Below are 14,219 nucleotides of genomic sequence, written 5' to 3' on the forward strand. Positions count from 1 at the left end.
CGTCAATCTGAGAACTGGAACCTAAGCTTAATTTACCAAGGCAAAACAGACAAGAAATCTCGCAGCAGAATTTACGCTCTTCAAAGCACACTGATCGCACTTGTAAATTCAGGCATTCTTTCGAGTGTAGCGCATGCGCAACAGGTCCACGCACTTTGTACACTCTTCGATTTACAGTTGTGAAACAAGAGTTAAGAACATCGGATCCTAACGCAATAACAGCTGATATTGTCTGTTAAGACATAATCAATGTTAAAGGCGCCAAAGGTGAACGCCACGTATCCTGACAAACTGAAACACTAAGAAAAAAATACGCGAAAAAATTCAACGGACACCTTTAACAATCAAGCCCATGGAGCCTTTACTGCAGTTATTACGGCAAATCAGTGTGATGCCAAAAAAGAGAAACTAAGTAAGAACAAATGAACGACACACAGTGACAGAAAAGAGAAAATCACCAAGAAATCGAGTAGCTCTTTTTTTTGCTTTTTGTTATTCACTTGCAGAACAGGAAGCAAAAGAAATAAATAAATTTTAACTGCACTGACGCATCTAACTGTCCATTATTTATGATGATGACGACCATCATTTCTCAGCACGGTGCTCTCTTCTAGCGCGCCATCTTCATCGGGGCTGTCCAGAACGATTGTCAGTGCAAAATCATTGGTGAATTCCAATGGGGGATTCAGAGCACTTCCGGCGCAACAGTTATTGCTCTTTCTGGAGCAAACCTGTTCTATTGGTACATCTGGAACATTCCCATTGCAGATTCAGAGAACACGAATCTGGACGTGAGACGAAGGACTTCGTGCAGCATTCCACGGACTGCACCGGCAAATCGGGTGGAGGGGAGTGGCAGCCCCCGTGACGTACTCTTATAAGAATGTTTGCGTCTTCTGCAGCTCATTCCCTAACAATAAACGTCATCCATATTGCATGCCTTCTCATTCTTTAACCTGTAATCCTCAACGTATCAGATATGCTGCGGTGCGTTTAATGCACAAACATTCTGATTGAAGCATGGAATACGTAGAGTATAGACTATAGTAATGTGTTGGATACGCTGGACTGGGTTTACAGTTGTGATTACCTCAACCAACCAATTACTAAATAGTGAAATACTATGCCGAGTAACTTCTGAATATCAATGTGTGTATGTATTTTTGTACAAATCTGCTCTACATGGCCAGAAATAAAAGTGATTAAGTTTTAATATGCTTTCTATGCGTGTGAAATTGTGTTTGGGAAAATCACTGGGATAAAATTGAGCTATTCGTCGTCCATTGCAACCGGACGTGCGCCTGATCGAGCACCCTGCTTTTCCTTCTGTGAAGGCTAAAACATGGAGCCCATTGAGTGTTCTTGGGCTCCACTATCACTTCCGGTGTATGTAGTCCTCAAAAGCATAACCTTCGAGATCTATTTCTATGACTGAAACAGAACCGGCATCGGGGCTTGGATTTGGACGCCAACTACGCGCTTCATGATTTGCCGTTTCTGACATAAAAAAGAAAAAAAAAGCGCAGCGGAGGGCATCACATAAAAGGATTATACCTGGGATTACGTAACGTTTTTTTTTTCTGCAGCGGTGGCGTAGAGGTAGAACACCCGCCTCGCGTGCAAGAGGTCCGTGGTTCGAATCCCGGTGCCGGCAATTTTCCACCGGATTAAAAAAAAAAATCCGCATGTTGTTAAAATTGCATAAACAAGCCTGGAGTGTGGCCTGATCCCGGTGACCAGAACCGGTAACGCACTCCCTCACCAGAGCAGGATTGGCCACCCTGGTGCAGTACTTGGCCACAACCTCCTACATGAACAACACAACCAAACCCCGGCCCTCAGTCCCCAGCAGCTGCGAAGCAACTGACCACGGCGGCGGTCAGACCTGCGACGCTGCAGAGGGTGCTAAGAATCACTGGCTCCGGACAGGCCGCCATTGGAATATGAACCTGGCAACGTTTAACGCTAGAACGTTATCTAGTGAGGCGAGTCTAGCAGTGCTATTGGAGGAATTAGAAGGCAGTAAATGGGATATAATAGGGCTCAGCGAAGTTAGGAGGCCAAAAGAAGCATATACAGTGCTAAATAGCGGGCACGTCCTGTGCTACCGGGGCTTAGCAGAGAGAAGGGAACTAGGCGTCGGATTCCTGATTAATAAGAATATAGCTGGTAACATACAGGAATTCTATAGCATTAACGAGAGGGTGGCAGGTCTTGTTGTGAAACTTAATAAGAGGTACAAAATGAAGATTGTACAGGTCTACGCCCCTACATCCAGTCATGATGACCAGGAAGTCGAAAGCTTCTATGAAGACGTGGAATCGGCGATGGGTAGAGTGAAAACTAAATACACTATACTTATGGGTGACTTTAATGCCAAGGTAGGCAAAAAGCAGGCTGGAGACAAAGCAGTGGGGGAATATGGCATAGGCACTAGGAATATCAGGGGGGAGTTATTGGTAGAGTTTGCGGAACAGAATAATATGAGGATAATGAATACCTTCTTCCGCAAACGGGATAGCCGAAAGTGGACGTGGAGGGGCCCGAACGGCGAGACTAGAAATGAAATAGACTTCATACTCTGCGCTAACCCTGGCATCATAAAAGATGTGGACGTGCTCGGCAAGGTGCGCTGCAGTGATCACAGGATGGTAAGAACTCGAATTAGCCTAGACCTGAGAAGGGAAAGGAAGAAACTGGTATATAAGAAGCCGATCAATTAGTTAGCGGTTAGGGGGAAAATAGAGCAATTCCAGATCAAGCTACAGAACAGGTATTCGGCTTTAACTCAGGAAGAGGACCTTAGTGTTGAAGCAATGAACGACAATCTTGTGGACATCATTAAGGAGTGTGCAATGGAAGTCGGTGGTAACTCCGTTAGGCAGGATACTAGTAAACTATCGCAGGAGACGAAAGATCTGATCAAGAAACGCCAATGTATGAAAGCCTCTAACCCTACAGCTAGAATAGAACTGGCAGAACTTTCGAAGTTAATCAACAAGCGTAAGACAGCTGACATAAGGAAGTATAATATGGATAGAATTGAACATGCTCTCAGGAACGGAGGAAGCCTAAAAGCAGTGAAAAAGAAACTAGGAATTGGCAAGAATCAGATGTATGCGCTAAGAGACAAAGCCGGCAATATCATTACTAATATGGATGAGATAGTACAAGTGGCTGAGGAGTTCTATAGAGATTTGTACAGTACCAGTGCCACCCACGACGATAATGGAAGAGAAAATAGTCTAGAGGAATTCGAAATCCCACAGGTAACGCCGGAAGAAGTAAAGAAAGCCTTGGGAGATATGAAAAGGGGGAAGGCAGCTGGGGAGGATCAGGTAACAGCAGATTTGTTGAAGGATGGGGGACAGATTGTTCTAGAGAAACTGGCCACCCTGTATACGCAATGCCTCATGACCTCGAGCGTACCGGAATCTTGGAAAAATGCTAACATAATCCTAATTCATAAGAAAGGGGACGCCAAAGACTTGAAAAATTATAGACCAATCAGCTTACTGTCCGTTGCCTACAAACTATTTACTAAGGTAATCGCAAATAGAATCAGGAACACCTTAGACTTCTGTCAAGCAAAGGACCAGGCAGGATTCCGTAAAGGCTACTCAACAATAGATCATATTCACACTATCAATCAGGTGATAGAGAAATGTGCGGAATATAAGCAACCATTATATATAGCTTTCATTGATTACGAGAAAGCATGTGATTCTGTCGAAACCTCAGCAGTCATGGAGGCATTGTGGAATCAGGGTGTAGACGAGCCATATGTAAAAATACTGAAAAATATCTATAGCGGCTCCACAGCCACCATAGTACTCCATAAAGAAAGCAACAAAATCCCAATAAAGAAAGGCGTCAAGCAGGGAGATACCATCTCTCCAATGCTATTCACAGCGTGTTTACAGGAGGTATTCAGAGACCTGGATTGGGAAGAAATGGGGATAAAAGTTAATGGAGAATACCTTAGTAACTTGCGATTCGCTGATGATATTGCCTTGCTTAGTAACTCAGGGGACCAACTGCAATGCATGCTCACTGACCTGGAGAGGCAAAGCAGAAGAGTGGGTCTAAAAATTAATCTGCAGAAAACTAAAGTAATGTTTAACAGTCTCGGAAGGGATCAGCAGTTTACAATAGGCAGCGAGGCACTGGAAGTCGCAAGGGAATACATCTACTTAGGGCAGGTAGTGACGGCGGATCCGGATCATGAGACAGAAATAATCAGAAGAATAAGAATGGGCTGGGGTGCGTTTGGCAGGCATTCTCAGATCATGAACAGCAGGTTGCCATTATCCCTCAAGAGAAAAGTGTGTAATAGCTGTGTCTTACCAGTACTCACCTACGGGGCAGAAACCTGGAGGCTTACGAAAAGAGTTCTACTCAAATTGAGGACGACGCAACGAGCTATGGAAAGAAGAATGATAGGTGTAACATTAAGGGATAAGAAAAGAGCAGATTGGGTCAGGGAACAAACGCGAATTAATGACATCTTAGTTGAAATCAAGAAAAAGAAATGGGCATGGGCAAGACATGTAATGAGGAGGGAAGATAACCGATGGTCATTAAGGGTTACGGACTGGATTCCAAGGGAAGGGAAGCGTAGCAGGGGACGACAGAAAGTTAGGTGGGCGGATGACATTAAGAAGTTTGCAGGTACGGCATGGCCACAATTAGTACATGGCCGGGGTTGTTGGAGAAATAGGGGAGAGGCCTTTGCCCTGCAGTGGGCGTAACCAGGCTGATGATGATACGTAACGTTGACCACGTGGGATTAGGTACCATAATGCCCGATGAAAGCAAACTACCTGCAGTTGTTCATATACGACCAGCGGTTGCGGCAGGGTTTTTGTGCAACACTACAAATAAATCAAAAAAGTTGCGGAGCTCTATGACGCGCTCTCATGTGTCAGGAACGTTGTGACACCTTGCAGTTGGTCGTACAAGTTCGCGTTCCTTGTGAGAGGTTCGCATCTGAACGTCTGCAGCTACAACCAGAATATCTTGCTACAATCGAGAACACTGTACACAGGTTGCGGGACTCAAGCATTTTGCATTCTGCAACCCCACCAGAATCTGGTCCTTGTGGCCGGAGTTTGAACCCACGATCTCTTTTGCTCATCAGCCTGATGTGTAAACTTATGATCACTATACCGACAGACAGGACAGGACTTAGCTTGGCTTGACCGGACCTGACGTGGCCCGACCTGACTGACGGAGAGATGGAGGGACAGATTGACAGACGCAGAAAAAAAAAGCGAAATCCGCGATAAAGCACACATTTATTACAGTGTGCTGGGATGCATCCTCTGCGCGTAAACCCTATAGAAGAGGTTCACGCGCGCGAAGCCCCACACCCTGATCGCGCACTTGGTTTTCGGGTTCATCCTCGAACCTTCCTTGCAACCATAGACGCGCGCGAAGTCGCTAGAGTGCATCAGGGGCAAGTTGCAAATCATTTCGTGGTAGGGTCGCAGTCCGCACGAGAACCAGCAGTGGAAGGCGAACACGGCGGCGTCGCTGGGCACGGGTCCGAGGTTGATCGCCGGGGTCGCGTTCGCCCTTCTCGCCGCCTCCCAGGTTCTCCAGACCACGCGCAGAGCAGCGGCTGCGGCCGGAATGTCCGCGCCGACACCGTCTTCGTCTTTGGCAGAGGGCGCCAGGCATCTGCGGCCGCATTTGCGGAACATTTCTTTTGTTCGCGAGCACTGTCTTGAGCATTGCCCCCCCCCCCGCCCCTATATAATCATTTACGCACTTCTACAGCTGCTGCTGTAGCCTCAGTCGGAGACTATTGCAAGATTCGGAAGATGGGTTCGTACCCTAGTGAATACTAGCCCCTTTCGTTCCATGGACGGAGGAGCTGAGCTTGTCATTAGTACTGTTTCATTTTTGCAGCATTCCTTTGCAGTGTTTTGCGGAGCTTCTGGTCGATGGCGCCGCAGGTAATCCCTCGGGGCAGCGCAAACTGGAGCGAGTTTATTCTGACGGAGGACGTAAAATGTGTTGACGACTGGGGTCTTTCGACGAAATTGGGCCATTTTCGGCCAGAATTCGGAATTACAGAGGGGGCCCAAAATGGGTGAGAAGACACGCCATCAGCCGTCAAAATTAGAAAAAGAAAGAAGCGCATATATATAAGCAGTAGAAGGGATACAATAGACGTCTGTACGGAAAAATTATTAGCGCTAAGAAAAGGAACCATTGCTGCCTTCAGCTCTATTCTACTTGGTCAACATTCTCAGATAGACCTTCGTTTCGTTTCGTTTTTGACAAGACGTTATTAGACCTACAGTTCACAAGCTCACGTGGAAACATATTCCGTTTTCTGACTTTCTGTCAGAAAAGTTTGTCTTAGCTTAGAAATCTGTACTTGAATAAGTGTTCAATGCGCTCATGTCTCGTTACTCTAAAAATTGTGAGCGTATTTGTCAGGTTCAGTTTTAAATTGATCATTTTTGTGCTGGCAGAAAAACTTAAGGCGTAATAACATCGCACACAGCAATTGCTAATGGTGGGTAATTTATCTCCCTTCTGCAGTTGAGACCGAGAAGTGTAATGATCATGTTTTTAATGCAAGTGTCATTGCATTTCGATGTACATTTTACAACATCGCCACATTATTGAGCTCGTTAATGGACGCAAGCATACTACAATACTCCAGTATTAGTCGAACGTTTAACAGACTAAAGAGAAAAAAAGATAAGATAGACACCATCCTACATATCCAAGCCTATAATTCCGAACAACACAATATCGTCAGATCTCTCGCCGGCACTCCCAAAGTCTGGCATGAAGCAATACACTGATCCTGCATAGCTGTGCACATTTTCAAGTTTAATATAAACATTCTTCACACTAAGCGTGTCTAACAATTTCAGAGCACATGCAAACCACGAAGCATTGATCCGATAGGGTTATCTCACGGCGTCACGTGGTAGCTCTATCTTAGCTGCATCGCATGCGACGACAGCGCCACACGTCGCAAGGAGGGGTCATGGACCCTGCTCCTCCATACTGGAAAGTTGCCTTTTCTTTTTCACTCTCATTTTCCTTGTCACGTACTTAAACCTAATCATCTGCGATTTGTTCTTTGTTATTGGAATGCTTCAAATATCGAATACTTCCTTTCTTCTGCGCTTTTCCGTAGCTTCGTTATCTGTTGGCATCAGCCACAGAAGTGCTAAACGCTTCCCAGCTGTACGACGGGGAATCAATGAACCGCATAAATGGACACTGAAATGATTTCCATCGCTTTTTATGCGAAGCATATTACTAGAGCTCAACCCAGTTCCTCAGGCGCGGCGGTGTTGCCTTCGATACCACGTGACACCGTGACGTCACGATAGAGGAGAAACGGGGCTCGAACTCCCGCCGTCGCTCGCTGCGTCGCCCCCGCATCGGACGCGGTGAGCGTCGAGCAACACAGCGTTCGGCGCGACAACGATTTATTCATGAAGTGCAACGCCGCAGACACGGACACCGACGACACCGGCTTTTCTGCGACGCGAGCTCCTTAACGCTGTCGCGTTAAAATAAAGGCTAGTATGCTTCGCATCCTGGGCTTAACCTTAGCTAAGCCACAGCCATTTTTTTTTTACTTGCCTGAAATTGGCGGCTGTAGTCTCTGAGGCGTTCGCCAGCCTCGCCACCGATTGGAAGTAGAGCGTGGCCGCCATTCGGACGCCCAGTCCGGCCAGGGCGAGGGCGTAAGGCCTTCCCGGTCCCAGCCACGGGAACTCCAGCTCGGGCGGCACCAGGCTGTACCCCCGCAGGGTGCTGGAGTCCTCGATCTTCCACTCCTGGTTCATGAACCGGAACTCCGGGTCCCGCATGAGACCACGCATGGCGCCTTTGACGGCCACGTAGTTGTAGAGCGGCTTCATTTTCATAGGGGGCACGGATGCGTAGAAGGCGTTGACCTGTCGTCGAGAACGTGGAAGACGCTAGTTGGCTAGAGGGAGCGCACTCTGCGCTCTTGAAACAGTTTCACCTTTTGAGGTGCATATTTGTCCTACAACAATAATCGTCGTCTGCCTCAATTGCTTGCGCTTTCGTTTTTGAAAACGCTGCGCTCGCTACTTTTCTTTCCGCAATGCTATACGTCACGCTAAAAATGCGCATGCTTTTCGTGACTTGAAAGTACCGGGAACGCAGTGTTAAAGAAAGGAAGTACGGGAAAGATAGATCACGATTATTCTTGTGGCACAAGATAAGCGCCAAAGGGAGGAATCTTTTTAAGGGCGTAGAAAATTTGCCACCTTTTAGAGTGCATCTTGTCCCCAAATAGTTATCGTAATGTGCCTGGTTTGCTCTTTCTTTCAGGAAAATTCTGCGTTCGCTATACGTTCCTGCACAAAACGCCGTGTCGTGTTGGTAACACAAATGCTGTTATCATTACGGCCGTATGCAGCGCGCGCAGCGTCATACTATATGTAGGCACGCAAGACAGGCGGCGAGTACGGCGGGGGGGCGTAGTGTGCCCCGAACTGTGCAAGGCTCTGTTAGAGGGTGGTACTAAACGCTGTGTGAGATTGAGCCACCTCACTCTCGGTGGAGCGAGAAAAGACGGGACGTGTCTTCGCTTTACCTTTCCTTTCTTTCACATCCCGTCCATTCTCCGCATATGATAGTGACCGCAAATAAAGAAAAATAAAGATTCCGGGGAGAAGCCAGGACCAGACTGCACGCGAACTGATGCAGGCATATCACATAAAGAAGATAGACCAAGACTGTGTTAGTGACGCTTCCATTAGGTTGTTTCGATCGGAGATAGATTTTTTTGATAATCGGTTGCCCCGCTGGGCTGATCAATGTTCTTGGGAGCTGCGTTCTGCGCATGTTCTATTTGTCTATATATGCCCATGGGTTGCCGTGAATAAGACAGTTGAAAGTTACCGCCCATGTCGTATTTTTGTGTTCTCTTCCACTGTTCCCATCATTATTTGCCATCAATATGATATGCAGTAAACACCAACTAGGCCAAACTGATGTTCTTCTCGTCCGTACACGTTGCTCCGAGAATAGCGAAGGTGCTTAGATTCGACGAGAAAAGGACAAATTGAGCATTTCAATTTGCCTCGTGCTTGTTCTGCTATTCGTAATATTTGCCACTAACCTGTATAACGCAAATTCACAAGCGAAAGCAGATAAGGTTCGCCTATTTCCACGCCGAGTTTACAATTACACCCCAGAGGGTATTAAAGTTTCACTCCACACCCTCTGTTACGCCTAGCTATTACTCATTTAGCTCGTAGCATCTCATAATAGAGGTGTGGGCGAGAACATAATGTCAGAACCAAAAATTTTCACACGCATAAGTGTGGTAATGGGTGCTTGGCACTTCTTCGAGCACCCTATAAGAAGAGTCTTCTGAGGATTGCCGCCAACTCCTATGAGCAGCAACTCGCCAGTACTTAAGGTAGAAATCTTCAATATTTTTGTTGACTGTACGGCAGAGCAGTGCCGATATGTATCGCCTAACGCAAATCTCAGCTGGAAGATCTCTCCCGTGAATATTATGAGCCCCGCCTTCGAACTTTAGGCCGCTGTCAATGATTCATTTTTGATTAAGACGTGGACTTCGTTGCTTAAGCAGTTCACTGCTAAGCGCGGTATAATAAAATGCGGAAGTTTAATGGGCCAGTAACGCGATGCAATGTGTAATTGACAGATGAACTCAACACCAACAGCCCGAATGAAGTGGGATTTGTTTATCACAAGAACAGCCTGGTCGCCTTGAATAGCCAATACAGGATGCTAAAAGGAGAGCAAACGAAAGTGTACTTGAGTTTGGCAAGAGAAAAAATAGAGTTTGCCCTGCGTCAATGTGGTATGTAACGCTGGGGGAAGTGTAATGAACCGACTGATAAAGGCGCATCGAATAAAGGAAACTAGATACGGCCGGCGTCAGCATCTGGAATAAAACAGCGTATCAATTACGCTAATTGTCAACTAGTCCTTTATTTGTGCATCACAGGCCATGCGCAATAAAACATTTAATGGAGAGCTTCTTTCGTCCCCGGAAGAATGTTACGGACTCCCACGTTTTCTGCCTCAAAAGCACATGCATATCACGGAACCACCTTCCACAGCTAGCTAGTGGCATCGTTTTTGAAATATTTTTTCTACTGATTATATATGACTTTGTATGTGTTGTATGATTTCAACGTTGTATTGAGGTTTCGTGTTATCCACGGTGTTGGATTAGCTTCTATTTCGTTGCTAAGCGCGCAAGACCATAGGATCGAATCCCCGCCGCGGAGTCGGCATTTCGATGGGGGCGAAGTGCAAGAACTACCCGTGTTCCATGAAGTGGGAGCACGTTAAAGATCGGCAAGTGGTCAAAAATAGGATAGTCCGTAGTTGAATAGGATAATAGCATAGTCCGTAGTTGGAAGAGGTGGAATGCCTCATAAACAAGTCGTGGTTTTGGCACGTAAAACACAAAAATTGTACTCAGATTGCGTATGGTTGTGTAAGCTGTTTCGCTGTGCACACGCTATACAATAAAACCTCCTTACAACAATATTGAAACGTAATGTAGCGTTACTTCGTTATTGATATCGATATCGCACGTACTGCACTATGCGTCTGTATTGTGGTTCATCGTTACTTCGTTATATTCGTTATTTCCTGACATCTCTTTTCGTTATAACGAGGTTTCACTGCACTTGTTTCGTTCGCGCTTTCTTTTGTCCGTGTGCCATCGGTAATGCGCATTCGCACTGACGACATTCTAAAATAAATCACTGCAAAAAATAAAAACGCCCACCTTCTCGGGCTTGGACATCGACCGGTACAAGAAGAGGGCCTCCTGGTACGGGTCCTTGGGCGGCGGCTTGCTGCTGCCCACCAGCGTCCGGTTTTCCTCGCCCAGCAGCTCCGCGAAGGCTCGCCAGACGTCGTTCGCCGTTTCGCGCACGTCCTGTAGAGTCGCCTTGGGCACGACCATCCAGATGTGGGCGTTGAGGGCGGAGCGGAAAGCCGCGTGCGTTTGTGCAAGGCAGTGGCTTCGGTGCGCGGTGAAGGCCTGCGAGTTGCGGAGCGCTCGACTTTACTGTAACGACAGGTGCCGCTAACTCGCTAAGGTTTGTATTTTTCGGGGCCATTGACCCAGCCGAGCGTGCTTTGCGAACGCGTTTAAATGTGAATACGCTGCGTCAGGTTGCACACAGGCGTTATTAGAGCAATGCTGTTTCTTTTCAGCCAGTTCCTACTTTTGGAAGTGATAACGAAAGCCGGCAACATAGCTGCTCTGGAAATGTGTGAAAGTGTGAATATGCTGCGTCATGTTGCATACAAGCGTATAAGCGTAATACTGCTTTCTGTCTGCCAGGTCCTACTACTGGAAATGACAATGAAATTCGGTTATATAGCTGCTTCGTGAGAACAATTTATTTACGCGATTCTGCCACAGCGTAGGCACCAGCGCTTCCCTCAACTTTTTTGTGGAATGTAGCTTTGTCGCGACGAAGTTTATTCGCTCATTACTTCTTGCCAACTCGCGTGCCGTAGTCGTAAAGTACATTTAACACGCTCTTCTCGTACGTCTAAGGACGGACACTTAGCAAGCTCGAACTTTGGGCAAGACGTGAGATATTTTAGACTGGTATTACTAGATTTGATCTCGAAGCGCCAAGCCTGGCGTTTCGAAAATAACTCCGACGTCATGACCCAGCAGAATGTGTTAATGCGCAGAAATAATTGGGATGCGCGGTTGTCTTAATGCCTTCGCGCGCGCCCGTTGTAGCGAGTACAGGAACAGAGTGAGGCACTGTTTCATGACGTGATGATGGATACAGCCCCTGGTTGGCAGTCGAAACTGGTTCGGTGAAACAACTGTTGCGGCAACTTAAATTTTAGGGGTGCGGGGACATTCGCCACTATTCCATCTGGTGTTATGATGGTCTGAACCCTGTAGTTAATTGCAGGAAAGGAAATGACAAGTCGACAATACCACTCGATTGCTTGTTTACCCAATGCAGACGGAACGTACTGCTTCTCTGTGAACGAAAGAGAAAAAAGAAACTTACGCGCAAAAAAAAAAGTGAGGCACTCCAGCCGTCAGCGTTAACCAGCGTCCTCCAACAACGTTCACTGGCGGGTAATGATTGTTTAGCGAACCGAAAAAAATTCCGCCTAGCCAGCGAGAACATTTAACAAATCGCACACATCTCGGACACCGAGTAAAACCTCCCGTCACGTTTTTTTCCACTTCGCCTTGCATTATTTTCCAGAGTAGTTGAAGGGGCGTAAACCGGAAATTATTCCACGGGCAGCAGAATATTACCCTACAGCAAAGTGAGAAGAAGTCCCGAGAAAAAATACCCCTTACCATGACGAGAAAAGGCTCCGCAAAGCAGAAAGCATGCAAATATAATGAACTCGTGCTGACGCCGCCCTGAATTTCAAGCGCAAGCTCGCCGTCACGTGACGGATTCTGCCAATGTCTGCTTTGGCCTAGTTAATCTTTCATCATTATGGAGGACTACATTTCAATCCAAAGAGCTCGGTGACTGAATTCGGCAAGTTTCAAGTTAGAAAAACTTCGGCCACAATGGCCAAAATACGAAAAAAAGATACCTCAAAATTTGTGAAGTCACACTGACCTGGCGCCGGTTTTTGTGGGCGGGAAAAACCGAGCAAAAGTAAAACTTTGACAATTTATTATCGTTTCCAGTACGCAACCTACTACCAAGAAATTGGCTAACACATAGTTTTGAAACAATACTTTATCAGTTTATAAAGAGATTTTGGCATTTCGCTTAAATGTTCCTCCGATCTCTGAGCTCTGTGCGAAGACTAAGAGCGCTTGCAAGAGTATACATTTGTGCTCGGCCCTCTCACCAAATGCCCCATGTGCAGCTATAGCGAGACCGGCTCGACTCACACCCAAGCCAGCACGAGCCTCCGAGACACCCGGCGGCGAGCAACACACCAGCTGCTACATTAGCTGCGCGGTGAACAGTTTATTTCCCACGCATAGACCGCGGTTCAATTCCCGGCAGTGGTGGTAATTTCTTTCCGGCTGCTAAGCGACACGAAGGTAAGCAAGTTTCTTAAAAGCGAAGAAGATCGCGCATACAGCTGATCGTCGCGATGGAAGCACTCATTAGAGTGACGCATATAGCATCGCTACTTACAGGACGTGTACGTGCTACGGGCTTACGTCGCGAGGTGACCACGCAGACAGTTTTGCCATAGAAGCGGTGGCGCCTCGCATCCACCCTTGGCGACTACGCTATAGTTCGACGGAGTACAGTCGAAACTCGATCTAATGAAGTGATGACCACGCTCGATTTATTTCGTTAAATCGGGAAGTTTGTACACTCGAGGAAAGCATTTTTCGGCTCTTCGAAATGTTAAATTGTAACGTAGCTACACGCCAAAAGGCTGTCGCTGCATCGTAGTTGCCCCTAATGGGGCGACCTGTGGCGTAAACCATGACATAACGAAAGCAACCACCACCGCCTCTACCGAGGCGGTGTTGAGTCCGCATTTCCGCACATGGGCGTGGCATGCAGTCTCATCAAAATAAAGCTAGGGCCGCGACTAGGGCGCCTAGATGTTCCAACGCGTTAGCTTTAAAGCCCACGTTCGAGAAAAAACCCGTATGCGTCAAAATTCGAAAGAAATCGCCGTTCTTTTTTGCTCATCTATTACAGTAAAAAGCTTCGTTAAATCGACTTAGGCCAAGTTAGATACGTTAATTCGAGTTGATGACAACGTTCAACCCTATGGGCACCTGCCGCGTAACGGAAATTTCATCGTCAGATCGGGAACTTCGTAAAATCGTGTTTCGTTAGAACGAGTTTTAACTGTACTTATCGGAAAAACTTGGGCACGTCTGCACAAGGCGTCAGATTCATTCGAGAACTTCATTGTGCAATCACTGTCAATGGGTAGCAGCAGTACGGCAGGGTTACAGATGCATGACGTAAAAGCAAATTTGGACGCATACTCACGGACGCACACCCGCTCAGCAAGTCTACTCTGACGCCACTTTTAGCGCAAGGCGGCAGTCTCCGCCGCCGCATTTACCACGGCCGTACTGTTCACGCCGGCTGCAGACGCCCGTTCATACTTGTCTAGTCACTGCGTTTTCTGTTTTGATTGGATCGCGGTCGCTGCAAGACGGCGGTGCTGCTCCGCGGCATTTCTTGTAGCGCCAATTCATCTCGCTTTCCCTCCAATGACGTTCA

The 14,219-nt window shown here is 46.9% G+C and overlaps 1 protein-coding gene across 1 annotated transcript in view; it reads right to left on the minus strand.

Moving 5' to 3' along the window:
* Positions 1–5,278: 5,278 nt before the first annotated feature.
* The window catches only part of LOC139061039 (uncharacterized), a 30,699-nt gene continuing 21,758 nt past the window's right edge, over positions 5,279–14,219 (minus strand). Inside the window, exons 6-8 of the mRNA XM_070540474.1 lie at positions 10,790–11,047; positions 7,621–7,937; positions 5,279–5,682 (exon numbers count right to left, since the gene is read on the minus strand). Of these exons, the coding sequence (XP_070396575.1) occupies positions 5,301–5,682; positions 7,621–7,937; positions 10,790–11,047 (957 nt within the window). The 3' untranslated portion in view covers positions 5,279–5,300. The remainder of the gene's footprint in view (positions 5,683–7,620; positions 7,938–10,789; positions 11,048–14,219) is intronic.

Source organism: Dermacentor albipictus, chromosome 6 (genome assembly GCF_038994185.2).
Source record: "Dermacentor albipictus isolate Rhodes 1998 colony chromosome 6, USDA_Dalb.pri_finalv2, whole genome shotgun sequence".
In the NCBI taxonomy this organism is placed as follows: Eukaryota; Metazoa; Arthropoda; class Arachnida; order Ixodida; family Ixodidae; genus Dermacentor; species Dermacentor albipictus.